Here is a 16,741-nt window from a genome sequence, read left to right on the forward strand (position 1 = left end):
CATGCTACATGGCAGTGAAACATGGGCTGTAGCTGCTGAGGACATACGTAAGCTCGCAAGGAATGAAGCCAGTATGCTCCGTTGGATGTGTAATGTCAATGTGAATACCCGTCAGAGTGTAAGTATCCTGAGAGAAAAGCTGAACATTAGAAGCATCAGTTGTGGCGTGCAAGAGAGACGATTGCGCTGGTATGGACATGTGGTGAGAATGGAGGAGGATAGCTGCGTGAAAAAGTGCCACACCCTAACAGTTGAGGGAACCCGTGGAAGAGGTAGGCCCAGGAAGACCTGGGCTGAGGTGGTGAGGCAAGACCTTCGTACATTGGGCCTCACCGAGGCGATGACTACGGACCGAGACCTTTGGAAATGGGCTGTGCGTGAGAAGACCCGGCAAGCCAAGTAAGATCGTTGCCAGTGCCCCTGGACTGGTTCTTGTGCGGGTGGCACATGAGATGCACCATTTTGAGCGTGGCCGTTGCCAGTACCGCCTGACTGGCTCCTGTAGGATTTTCGAGCGAGATCGTTGCCAGTGCCCCTGGACTGGCTTGTGCGGGTGGCACATAAAAGACACCATTTCGAGCGTGGCCGTTTTCGTGCGGGTGACACGTAAAAGCACCCACTACACTCTCTGAGTGGTTGGCGTTAGGAAGGGCATCCAGCTGTAGAAACTCTGCCAAATCAGACTGGAGCCTGGTGTTGCCATCCGGTTTCACCAGTCCTCAGTCAAATCGTCCAACCCATGCTAGCATGGAAAGCGGACGTTAAACGATGATGATGATGATGATGATATATATATATATATTGTGTGTATATATATATATATGTGTGTTTATAAACATATGTATGCATATGTATATATGTGTGTGTGTGTATATATGTATGTATATATATAATGGCATATTCATCAACTTAATTGAAGGATCAGAGTTCTCTTTCAAACAAGGTCAATGTTTCACAATGAAAAGCAACTTCACACGTGCTTCAGAGAACCTGATATGTGTTAACCTGCTCTGGGTGCAATACATAGACCAAACCAAAAACAGTCTACATCAAAGGATGGCTCAGCACAGATTATAGATAAAAATTCTGAAAAACAGAAAAATAGCATTCAGCGAACACATCAACATTTGCACCAATAACAAAGTAGCCAGCTTCAGAATTTTCCCCTTCTATCAATTCAGGGACAATGCAATCTGTAGTATATATTTATGTATGTACGATATATTGCATATACAATCTAGTATTTCATGAATGTTTTACTAATAAAGTTTACCCAATCAGCAGTACTGAAAAACTGTACATTTATCTATTTTTACACTTTTCAATCATAAGCTTGCTTTCCAACTACCTGGTTTTGGCTTCAGTCCCACAGCACTGCACCTTGGGCATCTTTAATAGTTCTGGCTGACCAAAGCCTTGTTGGTAGATAGAAACTGAAAGAATCATATTGTGTGTGTGTGTGTGTGTGTGTGTGTGCATGTGTTGGTCTCCTTGTCTTGATATCAGGATTGTTATAAATGTATGTCACCATCATGAGCACTGTCCCTTGTCACCAAATTTCTGTGAAGACAGATCCAGCCAAGGGGAAAAAAATCTTGCTTGGAAACATGCAGTCGTTGATAAAGGGGAGGCATCCAGCCATAGAAAATCTGCCTCAACAAATTCTGTTTGGTCTATGCAAGCATAGAAAAGTGGTCACTGTGATGATGATGATGATAATGATGTGAGACATTGTACTTTCAGTTAAGCAGAATCAGTGAACTTGTGTTTTGTTTTAACACTATCCTTGTGTGTGTGTGTGTGTGTGTGTGTGTGTGTGTGTATCCATGCAGGTACATTCATAAGATACATATTTGTACACACACAACCGTATACTATAAATTTCAGAAATATTTTAGATACACAAGTGAAAACTGTACCTTTTCAGTTGTTGCTCTTTTCAATGGATCCATCTTTAGTAATTCAGCCATCAAGTCCAGTAAATCATCTGATGCTGCTGTAAATATAGAACTTAAGGGATTCGGTGGAAATTCCTTGAACTGGATGTAATCAGGAAGCTCTTTCATGGCCTGAAAATACAGTTAAAAATTACTATAGTCTTGTTAATGACATCAGCATTAAAAAATAGCCGTACAAAAGTTTTGGAGATAATGTCATATACACTTGGGAGCTACACTGAAAAGACTAAAATTTCATGACAATTTTATATGCCTTGTTACACAGTAAGTATAATTCTGGTTGCGTGGATGAGAAGTTTGTTTTTTAAGTATATGATTTCAGGTTTGATCTTGCTGCAAGGCACCTTGGACAAATGTCTTCTTCCACAGACTCAAGTCAACTAAAGTTTTATGAGTGAAAATTGGATCAGTGCTTGCCTCCAGTTTTCTTTGCATTAAACAGATGAGGAAAGATAACTGGTCTCTATTGCAAACAGTTTTTCCTACCAGAGAAACTGAACTTAGCATGGTGAGTCAACAAAATACTTTCCATTTAAGTGCTGCTGCAACTTTCAGCCAGGGAACTTACATAGCTAAATAGTCTGTACCTTTAAAAGACTAATGTCAGCCTCAAAGACAAAGCAGTTGTGATAGGATTATTCAGTACCTTATTCACTCAGCACTCTCCATAAATATCAATGATGAGGAAAAGAGAAACCCATTAAAATAAAATCTTTAACTGAAATTCTATTCTAAAAATGATTTCATATAAATTCAAAGGAGTAACTTATGCTTGTTTTTGTTTCCTCTTATTCTATAATTTCAGTTGGATCCAAAGCTGCTGCTTCCATCATCAAACACCAAAACTTACCGGCCAAGTGGTTTCAGTTGGTGTACCCATAGCTTGAAAGATTCGTGTCAATTGGTCTAGATCAGTTTCTCCTGGCAAAAAAGGAACCTAAAACAAAACAAATAAATAAATAATTAAAACATAATAAAGCAATATATAATAATAGGCCTATCTGTATCATACTTAGTGTATGCACATTGTGTATCTATCTATACTATATATAAAACAGAGATGTGTGTGTAATCGCTTATCATGTGAAAACGGCTTCAACATTTACTTCCATACTTATGATGCATGAATAATTTGACCTCGGATAAATCTTAGGCTCTTCATTTGATTTTTTTTTATTAAGATAAATAATATTGCTTTATATTTAAGAGTCACTTCTTTAAAAAGGTTCCTCAATGTCAACTTCCGGTAGCCATAGTTTTCTCTTCATTTTAACTTCAATCGTTACTGTTCGCACTAAAAGTTTAATCACATTTACTGATGTAAGTAATTTCATCATTTACTAACAGAAGTACGATATTCTGTTTCCCTGTTGCTGAGGGTTTTTTTTTCTCGTACCTTCGATACTGGCTGTTTGGTTCACTGAGTGACAAATTTCGATTCAACATCACTTTAACTTCAATCGTTACTGTTCTCAATAAAAGTTTACGTTTTCAATCGCTAACAAGTTCACATTTACTGATGTAAGTAATTTCATCATTTACTAACAGAAGTACGGTTTTGTGTTTTCCTGTTGCTGAGGTTTTTTTTTTTCTGGTACCTTCGATACTGGCTCTTTGGTTCACTGAGTGACAAATTTCGCTTCAACCTCACTTTAACTTCAATCGTTACTGTTCGAAAATAAAAGTTTACGTTTTCAATCGCTAACAAGTTCACATTTACTGATGTAAGTAATTTCATCATTTACTAACAGAAGTACGGTTTTGTGTTTTCCTGTTGCTGAGGTTTTTTTTTTTCTGGTACCTTCGATACTGGCTCTTTGGTTCACTGAGTGACAAATTTCGCTTCAACCTCACTTTAACTTCAATCGTTACTGTTCGAAAATAAAAGTTTACGTTTTCAATCGCTAACAAGTTCACATTTACTGATGTAAGTAATTTCATCATTTACTAACAGAAGTACGGTTTTGTGTTTTCCTGTTGCTGAGGTTTTTTTTTTTCTGGTACCTTCGATACTGGCTCTTTGGTTCACTGAGTGACCAATTTCATCCAGGAATCAAGAAATCAGATACACTTGGCAGAGTCTATGTTGTCCATCCCAACTACTCAGAGTGCTACTATCTAAGGCTTCTATTACACCATGTCAAGGGACCCACATCATTTACGGCCTTACGAACGGTTGATAACACAGTATGTCAAACATATCGCCAGGCTTGCCATCTCAGAGGACTTCTGGAAGATGATGCACACTGGGATGCCACTCTGACAGAGGCACAAATGTGCAAGTCTCCTATGCAGCTGAGAAACCTCTTCTCCATCATGCTGGTGAACTGTGGATTGTCAAATCCAAATCAACTTTGGGACAAATACAAGGAGGGGCTTTCTGAAGACATTCTTCAAAGAATTCAATATCAGTGTGACGGTGATGTCACATTCAATGAGGACATCTTCAATGAGACATTAAGATTAATAGACGACAAGGTTCAATTACTGGGTGGAAACAAACTTGAAGTCTATGGTCTTCCAGCTCCTCCTGTCACAGATGTTCAACACAGATTAGCACAAGAGCTAATCAGGGAAACATCATACAACATGGAAAGTTTGCAAGCAGTTGTCAATGAAAAGGAACCAATTCTGGTACAGGATCAAAAGGAGGTATACTGGCAAGTTCTTACATCTCTGGACAATAACACTGGTGGGGTTTTCTTCTTAGATGCTCCTGGAAGCACAGGAAAGACATTATTGATCAACCTGCTTCTTGCCAAGGTGAGACAGAAGAAGAAGATTGCTCTGGCTGTTGCATCCTCTGGAATTGCAGCCACCCTCCTAACAGGTGGAAGAACAGCCCATTCAACATTCAAGCTGCCTCTGAACCTCATCCAAAATGAATCTCCTTTATGCAACATAACAAAGAATACAGTGTTAGCAAAACTCCTTACAGATGCCAAACTCATTGTCTGGGATGAGGCAACAATGTCCCATAAGGCAGCCTTTGAAGCGCTTGATAGAACACTACAAGACTTCAGAAACAATAAGAAGATCATGGGTGGTGTCACCCTCCTCATGGCTGGTGACTTCAGGCAAACGCTGCCTGTCGTTCCCAGAGGAACCAGGGCGGATGAGCTGAGAGCTTGCATCAAGTCCTCATATATCTGGCAACATGTCAAGCAGCTTACTCTGACAACCAACATGAGGGTTCACATTCATGGTGACCTGTTAGCCGCACAGTTCTCCAACAAGTTACTTGACATTGGAAATGGAAAACTTCCACAAGATCCAGAAGATAATCTGCATCATCTCCCATGTGGCAATATGACTGCCTCCCTTGAAGAACTAAAGAGCAAACTGTTTCCAAACATTGCCACAAACTACAAAAGTCACAAGTAGCTATGTGAAAGAACAATTCTGGCACCAAGGAATGATTCTGTAGACAAGCTGAATTTAAATTTGTTAACTCAGCGTCCAGGACCTGAATGTTCATACAGATCAATTAACTCTGTCCCTGATCAAGAACAGGCAACGCATTACCCAGTGGAGTTCCTCAATTCACTTCAGCCACCAGGATTTCCACCACACATTCTGATCGTGAAAATAGGTACTCCCATAATGCTATTAAGAAACCTTGATGCACGCAGACTCTGCAATGGAACAAGGTTGGTTGTTAAAACAGCCATGCCCCATGTGTTGGAAGCAACAATAATTACAGGCAACATGATGGGTGAGAATGTCTTCATTCCAAGGATACCTCTCATTTCAAATGATCTCCCCTTTCAGTTCAAGAGACTGCAGTTTCCGGTCAAACTTACCTTTGCAATGTCTATCAACAAAGCACAAGGTCAATCTCTAAAGGTGGTGGGACTTAACCTCCTTCAACCTTGCTTCTCACATGGTCAGCTGAATGCTGGATGTTCTAGAGTTGGAGATGAAAAGAACCTCTACATTCTCAGTGATAAACATGGCAAGACAGAAAACATAGTATATGAAGAAGCACTTACATGAATAGTATGTACATGACATATACAAAAGTGTAAAACCATTGAGTGTTAAAGTAAGTATTTCTATTACACTTTCCCTTTTCGACTGACATGCATCAATGTATATCTGTGTATATAACAGTAAAACAAAAACGTGGTATATTCGCTGTGTGAATTTTTTTTCATTTAAGCCCCATTTTAATTATCGTAAAAGTTTCCAAGTACCAATAAGCAACAATTTCATTCCCGGGTGGCTCTGCTAGTATATTATATATGATACATAGATGACTATTTTAATTTAATACTACCTCAATTGTATATACTGGATTTCTCTTCAGCTGGGCAGCAATTCACAACATCAGTGACTGCTTTAGTAACTGTTATCTATGTCAGAAGTGATGAATTCTCACCTAAGCATGTGGATGGCTGCAAGTAGGCTGTTATTGGGACAAATTTTTGTCTCTCTTTGATACTTATTGTGTTTTTGACACAGCACATCAAGGAAAGATATTATTTCAGCACAAAAACAAACATAACTGACCAACTGACAATGTGTATACATTGCATATGATACATAGATGGCTATTTTAATTTTAATACTGCCTCAATTGAGTATTCAGGATCAATATATCATAAATGATCCCAATAATATTTCAAAACAAACTTACTTCAGTAACTTACTTATCCAAACACCAACTGCAGGAATGAGTATATAGTTGTTTGGGAACCACTTGAATAAACCAGGTGGATCAGTAATGTTTCCACTGTTGTTTTTTAACATCAAATGAAACATGCTTGAGGAAACTTATGGTCAGACATTTCAGTTTGTGACCATCCTGTCTTTTTATGAGTATCTATGAGTACATTTTCTACTGGACTTTTTTCTTGATTTCAGCACATGATGTGGAAGACAACTGGAGTTTTCTATAGGACAACCTGCTGAGGGCCACTGACCAGATTTGTGGATGCTGCAAAGTCTCCTCTCAACCTTAGGTAACGCTTTGATGGAACAATTTAGTTGACAGAGCCATTAGGGAAAAGAAACAGGCATGGAAGGACTGGAAGAACAGTGGTAGCAGGGAATTGTATCAGGCTGCCAGAAGGGAAGCTAGGTCACAGGTTTATTTAGCCAGAGGGGAAGCAGATATGAAAAAATTTGCCAATGTTCTGCGCCGTGAGGACCAAAGATTTGAGGTGTTTCATGTTGCAAGCCAATGTGTAAGAGAGAATCATGATGTCGTAGGAGAGAAATGTGTCCGCATGGATGACAGCTCACTTGCATTTAATGAGGCTGCAAGGAGAGAAACTCGGTGACACCACTATGAAAGGTTGCTAAATGTAAGGAATGAATGGGAGAAAGAAAGTCTGCCGAATGTCAACCCAACAGAGGAACAGCTATCCAAATTGACAGTAACATGGTAGATAAAGCAATTAAGGGTATGAAGACATGTACAGGGATGCTGTCAGTAAGGTGAGGGTTGGCAACAAGTACTGTGAAAAATTCCGGGTTGGGGTCCACCTAGGATCAGTCCTCAGCCCCCTCTTATTCATCATAGTCCTCCAGACAATAACAGAGGAATTCAAGACAGGATGCCACTGGGAGCCTCTCGATGCTGATGACCTTGCTCTAATTGCTGAGTTACTATCAGAACTAGAGGAAAAGTTTCAGATGTGGAAGCAAGGACTAGAATCAAAGGGCCTTAGAGTCAACCTAGCAAAAACCAAAGTCCTAATAAGTAGGAAGGCAGACAAGCCACAAATCCCTTCAGGTAGATAGCCCTGCTCAATCTGTAGAAAAGGCGTAGGTAGAAACTCCATAAGATGTACCCAGTGTAAGCTATGGACACATAAGTGGGGCAGCAATATCAAAGGAAGGCTAACCAGGAAGATAGTTTTTGTATGTGGCAAATGTTCAGGAGAAATAAACACTGAAAATGTGCAGAAAACAGCTTCCATCACATTCCAGGGGAAAACTACTACGTGACCAAGTTAGTAGCAGGGGTGAATACTCTGAAAATGTAGCTGCTAGAATAAGAATATCCTGGGCAAAGCTCAGGAAGCTCCTACTTCTACTGGTGACAAAAGGCCTCTCGCTCAGAGTAAAAGGTAGACTGTATGGCGCATGTGTGTGAACAGCCATGCTACATGGCAGTGAAACATGGGCCATGACTGCTGAGGACATGCGTAAGCTTGCAAGGAATGAAGCCAGTATGTTACGCTGGATGTGTAATATCACTGTGCATACACGACAGAGTGTAAGCACCTTGAGAGAAAAGTTGGACTTAAGAAGCATCAGATGTGGTGTGCAAGAAAGACGACTCACTGGTATGGTCATGTGTTGCGAATGGATGAGGACAGCTGTATGAAACAGTGTCACACCCTAGCAGTAGAGAGAACCTGTGGAAGAGGTAGACCCAGGAAGACATGGGGTGAGGTGGTGAAGCATGACCTTCGAACATTGGGCCTCACCGAGGCAATGACAAGTGACCGAGACTTTTGGAGATATGCTGTGCTTGAGAAAACCCAGCAAGCCAAGTGAGACCATAACTGTGGCCTATGCCAGTGCAGCATAACCAGCTCAATTAAGAGTACCCTTCAATTGTTGGGCAATAAACTATGCTTGCAAAGACCTGTTGAGGCAAGTGAAATCATTGTCATGGCCGATGACAGCACCGCCTGATTGGCACCCTTGCCAGTGGCACATTAAAAGCATTATTCGAGCTTGATGGTTGCCAGTGCCAACTGACTGGATCCCATGCCAGTGGCACGTAATAAGCACCATTTGAGCATGATCATTGCCAGTGTCACCTGACTGGCTCCTGTGCTGGTGACACATAAAAAACACCATTCGAGCATGGTCGTTGCTAGTGCCGCCTAACTGGCTCCTGTGCTGGTGGCATGTAAATAGCACTATTTGAACATTGTCAATGCCAGTACCGCTTGACTGGCCCTCATGCCAGTGGCACATAAAAAGCACCCACTACACTCTCGGAGTGGTTGGTGTTAGGAAGGGCATCCAGATCAGATTGGAGCCTGGTGCAGCCTTCTGGCTCACCAGCCCTCAGTCAAACTGTCCAAACCATGCCAGCATGGAAAGCAGACATTAAACAATGATGCTGATGATTATAGTGGAAGAATTATTGCTATCAAAAGATCAGTAAATATGGATAAGATTAAGAAGATAATATGACTTATAAATAAAACATGATCTACCCTGAGAAGTAGTTCTGCCAAAATACAACCTACAGCCCAGGTATCAACACCAGTACTGTAGTTCCTGGCACCAAACAGTAATTCTGGACACCGGTACCATCTGAAACAAAAGAATATTAACAGTTGAACAAATAAAAAAAACATTATTCATGAAAAGAAAATTATAAACAGAATTTATAAGAGAAAACAAAACCAGAAAAACATTACATTTTGCAGTGTTATAGCAATCATGTTAGCAGTTGTTGATTGACCCTGCAAGCCAGCTCTGACCAAACAAACCCATAATGGTCAATGGCATTCTAACTATGACTAACTCGTCTCTTTTTCAGACAATCTATCAAAAACCACCTCAAGATATCTGTTAGATTTTAAAACAGAATCTCTCTCTCTCCCCTACCCCAACTTACCCTTTATCTACTCCACCCACCATCGTATTTTTCACCTATCCACATCTTTATTACACTGCTGAACTCCTTTGGTACTAGGATGCTTCACAGAATTATGGGTTATGTAAAAAGCATCCAGTCCACATACCAACAAATGGTAGATGCAGCGGTGCACTACAATGGCACATGCCATCATACCCAACATGTTGCTTTCCACCTTTTCTATACCACCACCTAACATCTCATTTCTAAGCCACTTCTTTTGTGCTCACCATCCCAACAAACTTGCATTTACCATCAACCACATTTCCACCCTTGTTCACCATTCACTACATTCATCTCCACCTCCATGTCACTTTCTCTTCACAAACTTAACCGCCACCCTTCTTGATCTTCTGTTCCTATTCTCTCTTCTACTCATTTTCTTGTACCTTGAGAAAACACCCTGATATTTCATCATTACCATGTTTATCTATCTTCCCAGCTACTCCCACCCACCTTTATATAATACAAGATAGCCATGTATCTTCTCTACAGCAAGACTCCTATTCTTGTCTCTCTATCATACTTTAACCTCTCAAAACTTAGCATAAAGCAATCTCCCTTTTTACAACACCCTCACTCATTTGAAGGGGACTCTTTTTTTATCCTGCAAGTTACTTAGTTACTTCACTAGTGCCGGTGAACATCTGTAGGAAATGAGACAGCGGTAGTTCAGATGAGGAACAATAAGGAAAAGTATTAGGCCTGAGACCTTAGAGGCAAAACTTTGCAAGGATGAGATGAGATAAATGGATTTAACTGGAGACAGCCTGCGACTAGATAGTTCAGAGAAGTAAGTAGTGGTAAAAAAAGGCAGACGCAAAACACACATACCTACAAGCTAGTAGTTGAATCTTTACAAACCAGGAAGAGAGAGAGAGAGAGAGAGAGAGAGAGAGAGACAGAGAGACAGAAAGAGAAAAAGAGAGAGAGAGAGAGAAAAAGAGAGAGAAAAAGAGAGAGAGAGAGAGAGAAAAAGAGAGAGAGAGAGAGAGAAAAAGAGAGAGAGAGAGAGAGAGAAAAAGAGAGAGAGAGAGAGAAATACTTAGACAGGCATGGATAACCTTTTACTAAAATTGGCTCATCATTAGGTGAGCTGCACCACTAAAAAAAAATTCAGGTAATTTATCATTAGGCATGTATGCTATTCAGAAAGTCTTGTGGATTGCAGTTTCTCCATGACTAGTCTAAGCTATCTTGAGCAATGAAGAAGACTCTGTCAACATTTCTGTTTAAATAAAATGTTATCCATACTAACCTTGTAACAACTTGATGTGTATAGATTCGATTGGGCGATCCATAAAATTTAGCCAGACCAAAATCTCCAAGTTTTAGAACTCCTTCATCATTAATTAGTAAATTATTGGGCTTCAGATCCTAAGAACAAAAAAAAAAAAAACATTATTTTTAATGACCAATTTGGTTTAATATCTTTGTTTTTGCTTTTCACAGAAAATTATTTTACATCATCAAAAAATATTACATTACATCCATCCCTTTGCATCAGGAAATTTTTCTCAAAAGCTGATTGAGCTACTCATTTCAAGCATTCTATAATATACAATTTTCAAAACTTTACGCACCCACAGTGTATCATTTGTGTGCATCACCTAATTATACAAATCCAGTTGAGGTTTCAGATAACTTTAATGATGAGAGTAGGAGTTGAGATGATGAATATGTAAATTAAGCATTAAACTAATTTATGAGATTACTACAAGACAGAAGCTCAGGTTTGGTACCATACTTCACAAACTTAAAATCTGTCACCATACCTTTCCAAACAAATATGCAAATAAATATTTACATTTCATAATTAAGGATCATAAAATGTCATAAGAAATAAACAAAAAGAATCAGCAGAGAGGAAAAAGAAATCGCAAGTAACTTACTCTGTGCAAAATCCAGTGTGCATGAAGGTAGTTAAGGCCTTCTAAGGTCTGTAGAATATATGATTTGATGTGAGATGGTGTTAACACAATGCTGGAGTCCTTGATGATTATCTGAAATTGAAACAAATCAAAGGAAAGTTTAAAAGACAAGACAATATTTGCTTCTCATTAAGGTATAAGGCCAGCAATTTTGAGAGGAAGTGTTTAGTTAATGACCCCTGTAATCAATTGGTGCTTTATTTTATTGACTTTGAAAGCAAAGTTGACCTCAGTATGATTTTAACTCAGAACATACAATGCAAGAAAAAATGCTGCAAAGCATTTTGTCCAATGCTCGAACAGTTCTGGCACTCATCATCATCATCACTACCATCATTTAATGTCCCTTTATCTATACTGGCATGAATTGGACAGTTCAATAAGAACAGATGAGCCAAAATGCATTGTCAGCTTCTATGTCTGCTTTGGCACAGTTCTAGAGCAAGATACCCTTCTTAATGCCAACCACTTGACAGAGTGTACTGGGTGCTTTTTACATGACACCAGCACCAGTGAGATTGCCAAATACCAGCTAGATAAGACCCCCTTAACTGAGTGGGGTATAGACTGGAGAAAGAAACTGATAGAGGAAGAGGAGCAAGTGTCTTGCTGAAGAAGTGACTACATGGCTTTCCCACCTAGAAAGTGAGAGAGAAGATATGTGAAGTCTAGGTACAATGTGAACATGAGACAGAATAGGAAATGCACTGAGAGAAAATAGTGGGACAGATGATTAGAGATAGGAATGAGTTGAATGCAGAGGATATCAGTTCAGTATAGCAGGAAGTCAAGAAAATAGATGAGTTATGGGGGAAGGCTTGACACAGCTTCAGTTTTGCTGAGATGGATGGGTCTTCTCAAGCACAGAATAACACCATTCATCTCATTTCCTCATCATATCCTCTGAGAGGCTCAACATCTTGAGGTCAGTCTTCACCACTTCATCCCATGTCTCCCAAGGTCTACCTCTTCCACATGTTCTTTCCAGGTTTAGTGATTGGCACTTCTATCTACTGCTATCCTCATTCATCCATATCACATGACTATAACAGTGGAATCTTCTCTACTGCATCTGATGCCTCTTTTGCCTAGTTTTTCTGTGCTTTGTCATACATGCACACTGACATTGCACATCTATCGAAGCATACTTATTTCATTTCTTTCAAGTTTCCACATGTCCTTTGCATTCACAGCCCAAGTTTCATGGTCATGTAGCATTGCTGTTCATACACAGGCATCATACAATCTACCTTTCATTCTGAGAGAGAGAGACCTTTTGTTACTAATAGGAGTAAAAATTTTCTGAACATTCTTCAGCCAATTTGTATTCTAGCAACTATACTTTCAAAGCATCATCCTCCATTGCTAATAATAATGATTTCATTTATCAGCCAGAAGGCCCCAAGATGTTGAGGACAAGTGGTGGGGGGATCCATCATCAGCAAAATAATAAAAGCACATTGATAAGCATAATAAATACCACTAACAGTATACAGTAGCAAAATAAGAAGAAGAAAGGATCCCAAAACTGAGTGGATTATAAGGAGATTAGGGTCACTTCATATGCAAACCTGGATTACCTTAACACACCAAATACAAGTATTTTTCCCAACTCTTGCCACAAATTTACAGCTGCATAATTACACAAAAAAAACTACAATAAGAAACCAAAAAAAAATCTGTTTTCTGATTTTATGGAAGCCAGTAAATACAAAATAGAAGTGAAATGATAGACAGTTGAGAGGAAAAAGGAAAAACAACAGAAATTGTGAACTCAAATCTATTGTCTATATAACACAATAGCCCTTTGGCATTTAACTGGCTATATCCAGCCATAATATTCTGCCTGCTTTATGTTCAAACTGGCCAGATACGGCCTCTCACACCAACCCTACAATATTATTCTAAAAATAACCACTCACACTGAAATCTTGAAGCTGCAAGATAATGACTTAGTAATTCAAAGCAATGTGAATAAATAAGCATTACTTTTGACAGAATAATCTGAATGCAAAAAGGTTAAAAACATGAATGGAATGCAATCATACAATCTTCCAGGTCCTCTATGAGGAAAGTTTGTACAAGTCTGATCTACTTCTTAGATCTGTTTCTGCTTCCACCACCACCACCAGCTCATAACACATTCTCAAACATCTTACACGTCAAGTGACCATACTATAACTATGCTTCCCTGCATACAACAACCGCTTTCTCAATTTAAGATTTCTGCCTACAGCATCAAGTTTCACAGCTGCATACTATAACAGTTTGGCACATGCTTTATGAAAGTTCTCTCCACTATCATAATTTAATTGCTAATCAGTCATTCCATCAGAATTCACAGTTGGTTTTTATTCTAAAAATAAATAGCATCAAAATCCTTAATATAATAATAAAATATAATCAATGGAACTTACTTCAAGGTCTGTTTCCATGAAATCAAACACAAGACTAACATTTGATTTGTGTCCAAAAACATTTAGCAGCTGGAACAAAAATAAGCAATAAATGATTAAGTTACTGAATTCCTGGTCCATAAACATTAGATTAAGATCAATGCTAGATTAGTAGTTTCATTTGTTTTTTAATTTTAAGATTCGACAATTCCTTAAATATTGCTAATAATGATGAAAAGTAGATGGCCTAGAATCAGGAATGTTATACCAGGAAAATTTCTTGAATCACAGAGAAATTTTCTTAAAAAGATATCAATTTAAGATCACAATTTGACTACTGATTATTTCAAAATATATAATTCCAGTAAAGTTAACTAATATTTATCACTGCTTTCAACTAAGTTTTTTACATAACAAATTTGCAGAGAATTAAATAGCTATCACCATATTAATTCATGTATAATATGCACTCATGTATAAGGTGCACCCTTAATTAATCTCAGAAAAAGGCCTCTAGTATATATATACAAAAAGAAAATTTAAAAGTGACCTTACAACTGGTGCAGTTCATGCACCTGCTGTAAAGTCAACATTGTGAAAATCATAGTCATGACTTTTCATGAAAAAAATGTGTGCCATATATTGAAAAATACAGTAAATAACATTTAATGAAATATTAAATATAAAACAATTTGAATAGATATGGTTATCTCAGTTTTAAAGAACAAATGATAGACAGTATAACTTACACCAATAATATTAGGATGACTGATTTCTTGGAGCAATTTGATTTCTCGTAAAGCAGTCCGATTTATTCCATCAGCTGCTTCAGCTCTGGTGCCAATTTTAATCTAAAAGAGCATGAAAAAAAGAAATTCAGATACAATGATAACAGTCAGTTTAAATAAATATTTTATATAAAAAAAGAAGAGTGGTAACTGGGTGGTTAGTTAAAAGTTGAAACCCTATTGTTGGTCTTGCATCATAACCCTTAGCATACTGTGTTTCTCTGCCTAGTCAATAATAATGATAGCAGTGTATATACATCTGAAAGTATGGTAGTAGAAAGTTGACTTCTGAGGAAAGTTAACAGACAATTCTGTTCAACAATCCTATGCAAACAGGGGAACTAGTGACAAATAGTAAGTACTAAGAAAAGATATGATGTACATAAGGTAAATTTGAACAGTTTTACGAAATATGTCATGTTTAAAGAAACATTTATTATTTTTATATATAGTATAATAATTATGACAGTCAGAAATAATGTAGAACTGTATTAGCACCATGCTTCAAATGTTTTTTTAGAGTTGACTCACTAGGATCAATAAAATAATATCAATATTTGTAGGAAATCAAAACTCACCTTCACTCTTTCTTTAAAAAAAAAAAGAAGTGATTGTTGGGTTAATTACTTAAAAATATAGCATGAGCATCATAAATGGATGATATAGAAAGAATACATAAAAAAACACACTTTATAATAGCAACTGAAGGACTATAAAGTTCTGCAGACAAAATGTCCAAATCGTGAGTGAATGCTTTGGACGGTTAGACAGATCTGAGGACTGCATCATGCTCTGATGTCTGCTTTGGGATCTTCCTATGACTGAATACCATTCTTAATGCCAACCACTTTGAAACATGTACTAGATTTCTTTCTTGTGACACCAGGACTAGTGAGGCAGCCATACAGCTTGCAAGACTAAGATCCCCTTCTAGCTCCAGTAAAGAAGGAAGTGGCTTTATGCTAGAAGACAGGGGTTAAATTTTGAGAGAAGGTACTCATACAGAATGGATTTCTTGCTGTAAAGGAGCTGCATAGCTACTCACTTTATAGAAGAGAGTGTGGGAGTGAAAGAGGTGGAGCTGATAAAGATAAGGTGTCACAGTAAACCTCAAGGTATGAGGCAAGTGGAATTTGGAGCAGGAGAACTGGAGGTGTAGATGAATAGAGGTTGCAAGAGTGTATGGGAAAGTGAAAGATGGTTAGAGATGATGAAAATAAATTTTTTAAATTATAAATTACTATAATAAAAATGTAACATTTATTTTGGAGGCTGTAAATGAAAAATATTACCTTTTTAACAGCAACAATTCTGTCATCTACAAGGTCTTTGGCTTTGTATACTGTAGCAAACTGAAATAAAATGTAAGTGAACAATTTTGAGGCAGTCTGTGAATGAGTGTAAGCTGATAAGGCATTTTTCATATACTAAACTCATAGGGAAACATAAATATCATATCTCATTTCATATCCCCATCAACACCATCATTACTTTTACATTCAGATTTCTACGATGTCATGAGTTGGATGGATCTTCTCTAATATAGCATCTGATAATTTGTTGTAATCCTTTATTATCTCTTTCATTCAGCTTCTTAAGATCAGCTTTCACTACTTCTTCCCATATTTCCCTAAGTTTTCATCTTCCAATTGGATCACTTGGCATATCTTTCTTTCAGTTGCTATTCCTCCATATGCATCACAGTCTTCTCTCTTACTTCCTACATCTAATTCCTCTTATACACAGTCTTTTTCTCTCAGCTCATTTGCACACTGTCATTTATTGAAACTAACATTACACATCACACAGAGTATGCTTGCATCATTTCTTCCCAGCATCACTCATTATCTGCATTCAGTGTCCATGTTTTGTTGCCATGCAACATCACACTTCATACAATCTTTCCTTCACTAGGAGAAACTCCTAGTAATCATATATTAGCTTTCTGAATGTTTTCAGGGAATTAATAATTTCAGTTTTGTGTCTATATAAGAATTAAATAAAACAAAGTAGGAGTAAGTAGTGGATCTGCTTAAAATGGAGAAAAGTGACATGT

The 16,741-nt window shown here is 38.0% G+C and overlaps 1 protein-coding gene across 2 annotated transcripts in view; it reads right to left on the reverse strand.

The window, feature by feature from the left end:
- LOC106883163 (cyclin-dependent kinase 7) overlaps nucleotides 1-16,741 on the reverse strand; it is a 29,380-nt gene that overhangs the window by 10,770 nt on the left and 1,869 nt on the right. For both annotated transcript variants that reach the window (XM_052978592.2, XM_052978593.2), the window contains exons 2-9: nucleotides 15,978-16,037; nucleotides 14,647-14,748; nucleotides 13,919-13,987; nucleotides 11,463-11,573; nucleotides 10,829-10,947; nucleotides 9,143-9,242; nucleotides 2,809-2,895; nucleotides 1,920-2,069 (exon numbers count right to left, since the gene is read on the reverse strand). In XM_052978592.2, the coding sequence (XP_052834552.1) occupies nucleotides 1,920-2,069; nucleotides 2,809-2,895; nucleotides 9,143-9,242; nucleotides 10,829-10,947; nucleotides 11,463-11,573; nucleotides 13,919-13,987; nucleotides 14,647-14,748; nucleotides 15,978-16,037 (798 nt within the window). The remainder of the gene's footprint in view (nucleotides 1-1,919; nucleotides 2,070-2,808; nucleotides 2,896-9,142; nucleotides 9,243-10,828; nucleotides 10,948-11,462; nucleotides 11,574-13,918; nucleotides 13,988-14,646; nucleotides 14,749-15,977; nucleotides 16,038-16,741) is intronic.

The sequence above is a fragment of the Octopus bimaculoides genome, chromosome 2 (genome assembly GCF_046866305.1).
Source record: "Octopus bimaculoides isolate indiv1 chromosome 2, ASM4686630v1, whole genome shotgun sequence".
NCBI lineage: Eukaryota > Metazoa > Mollusca > Cephalopoda > Octopoda > Octopodidae > Octopus > Octopus bimaculoides.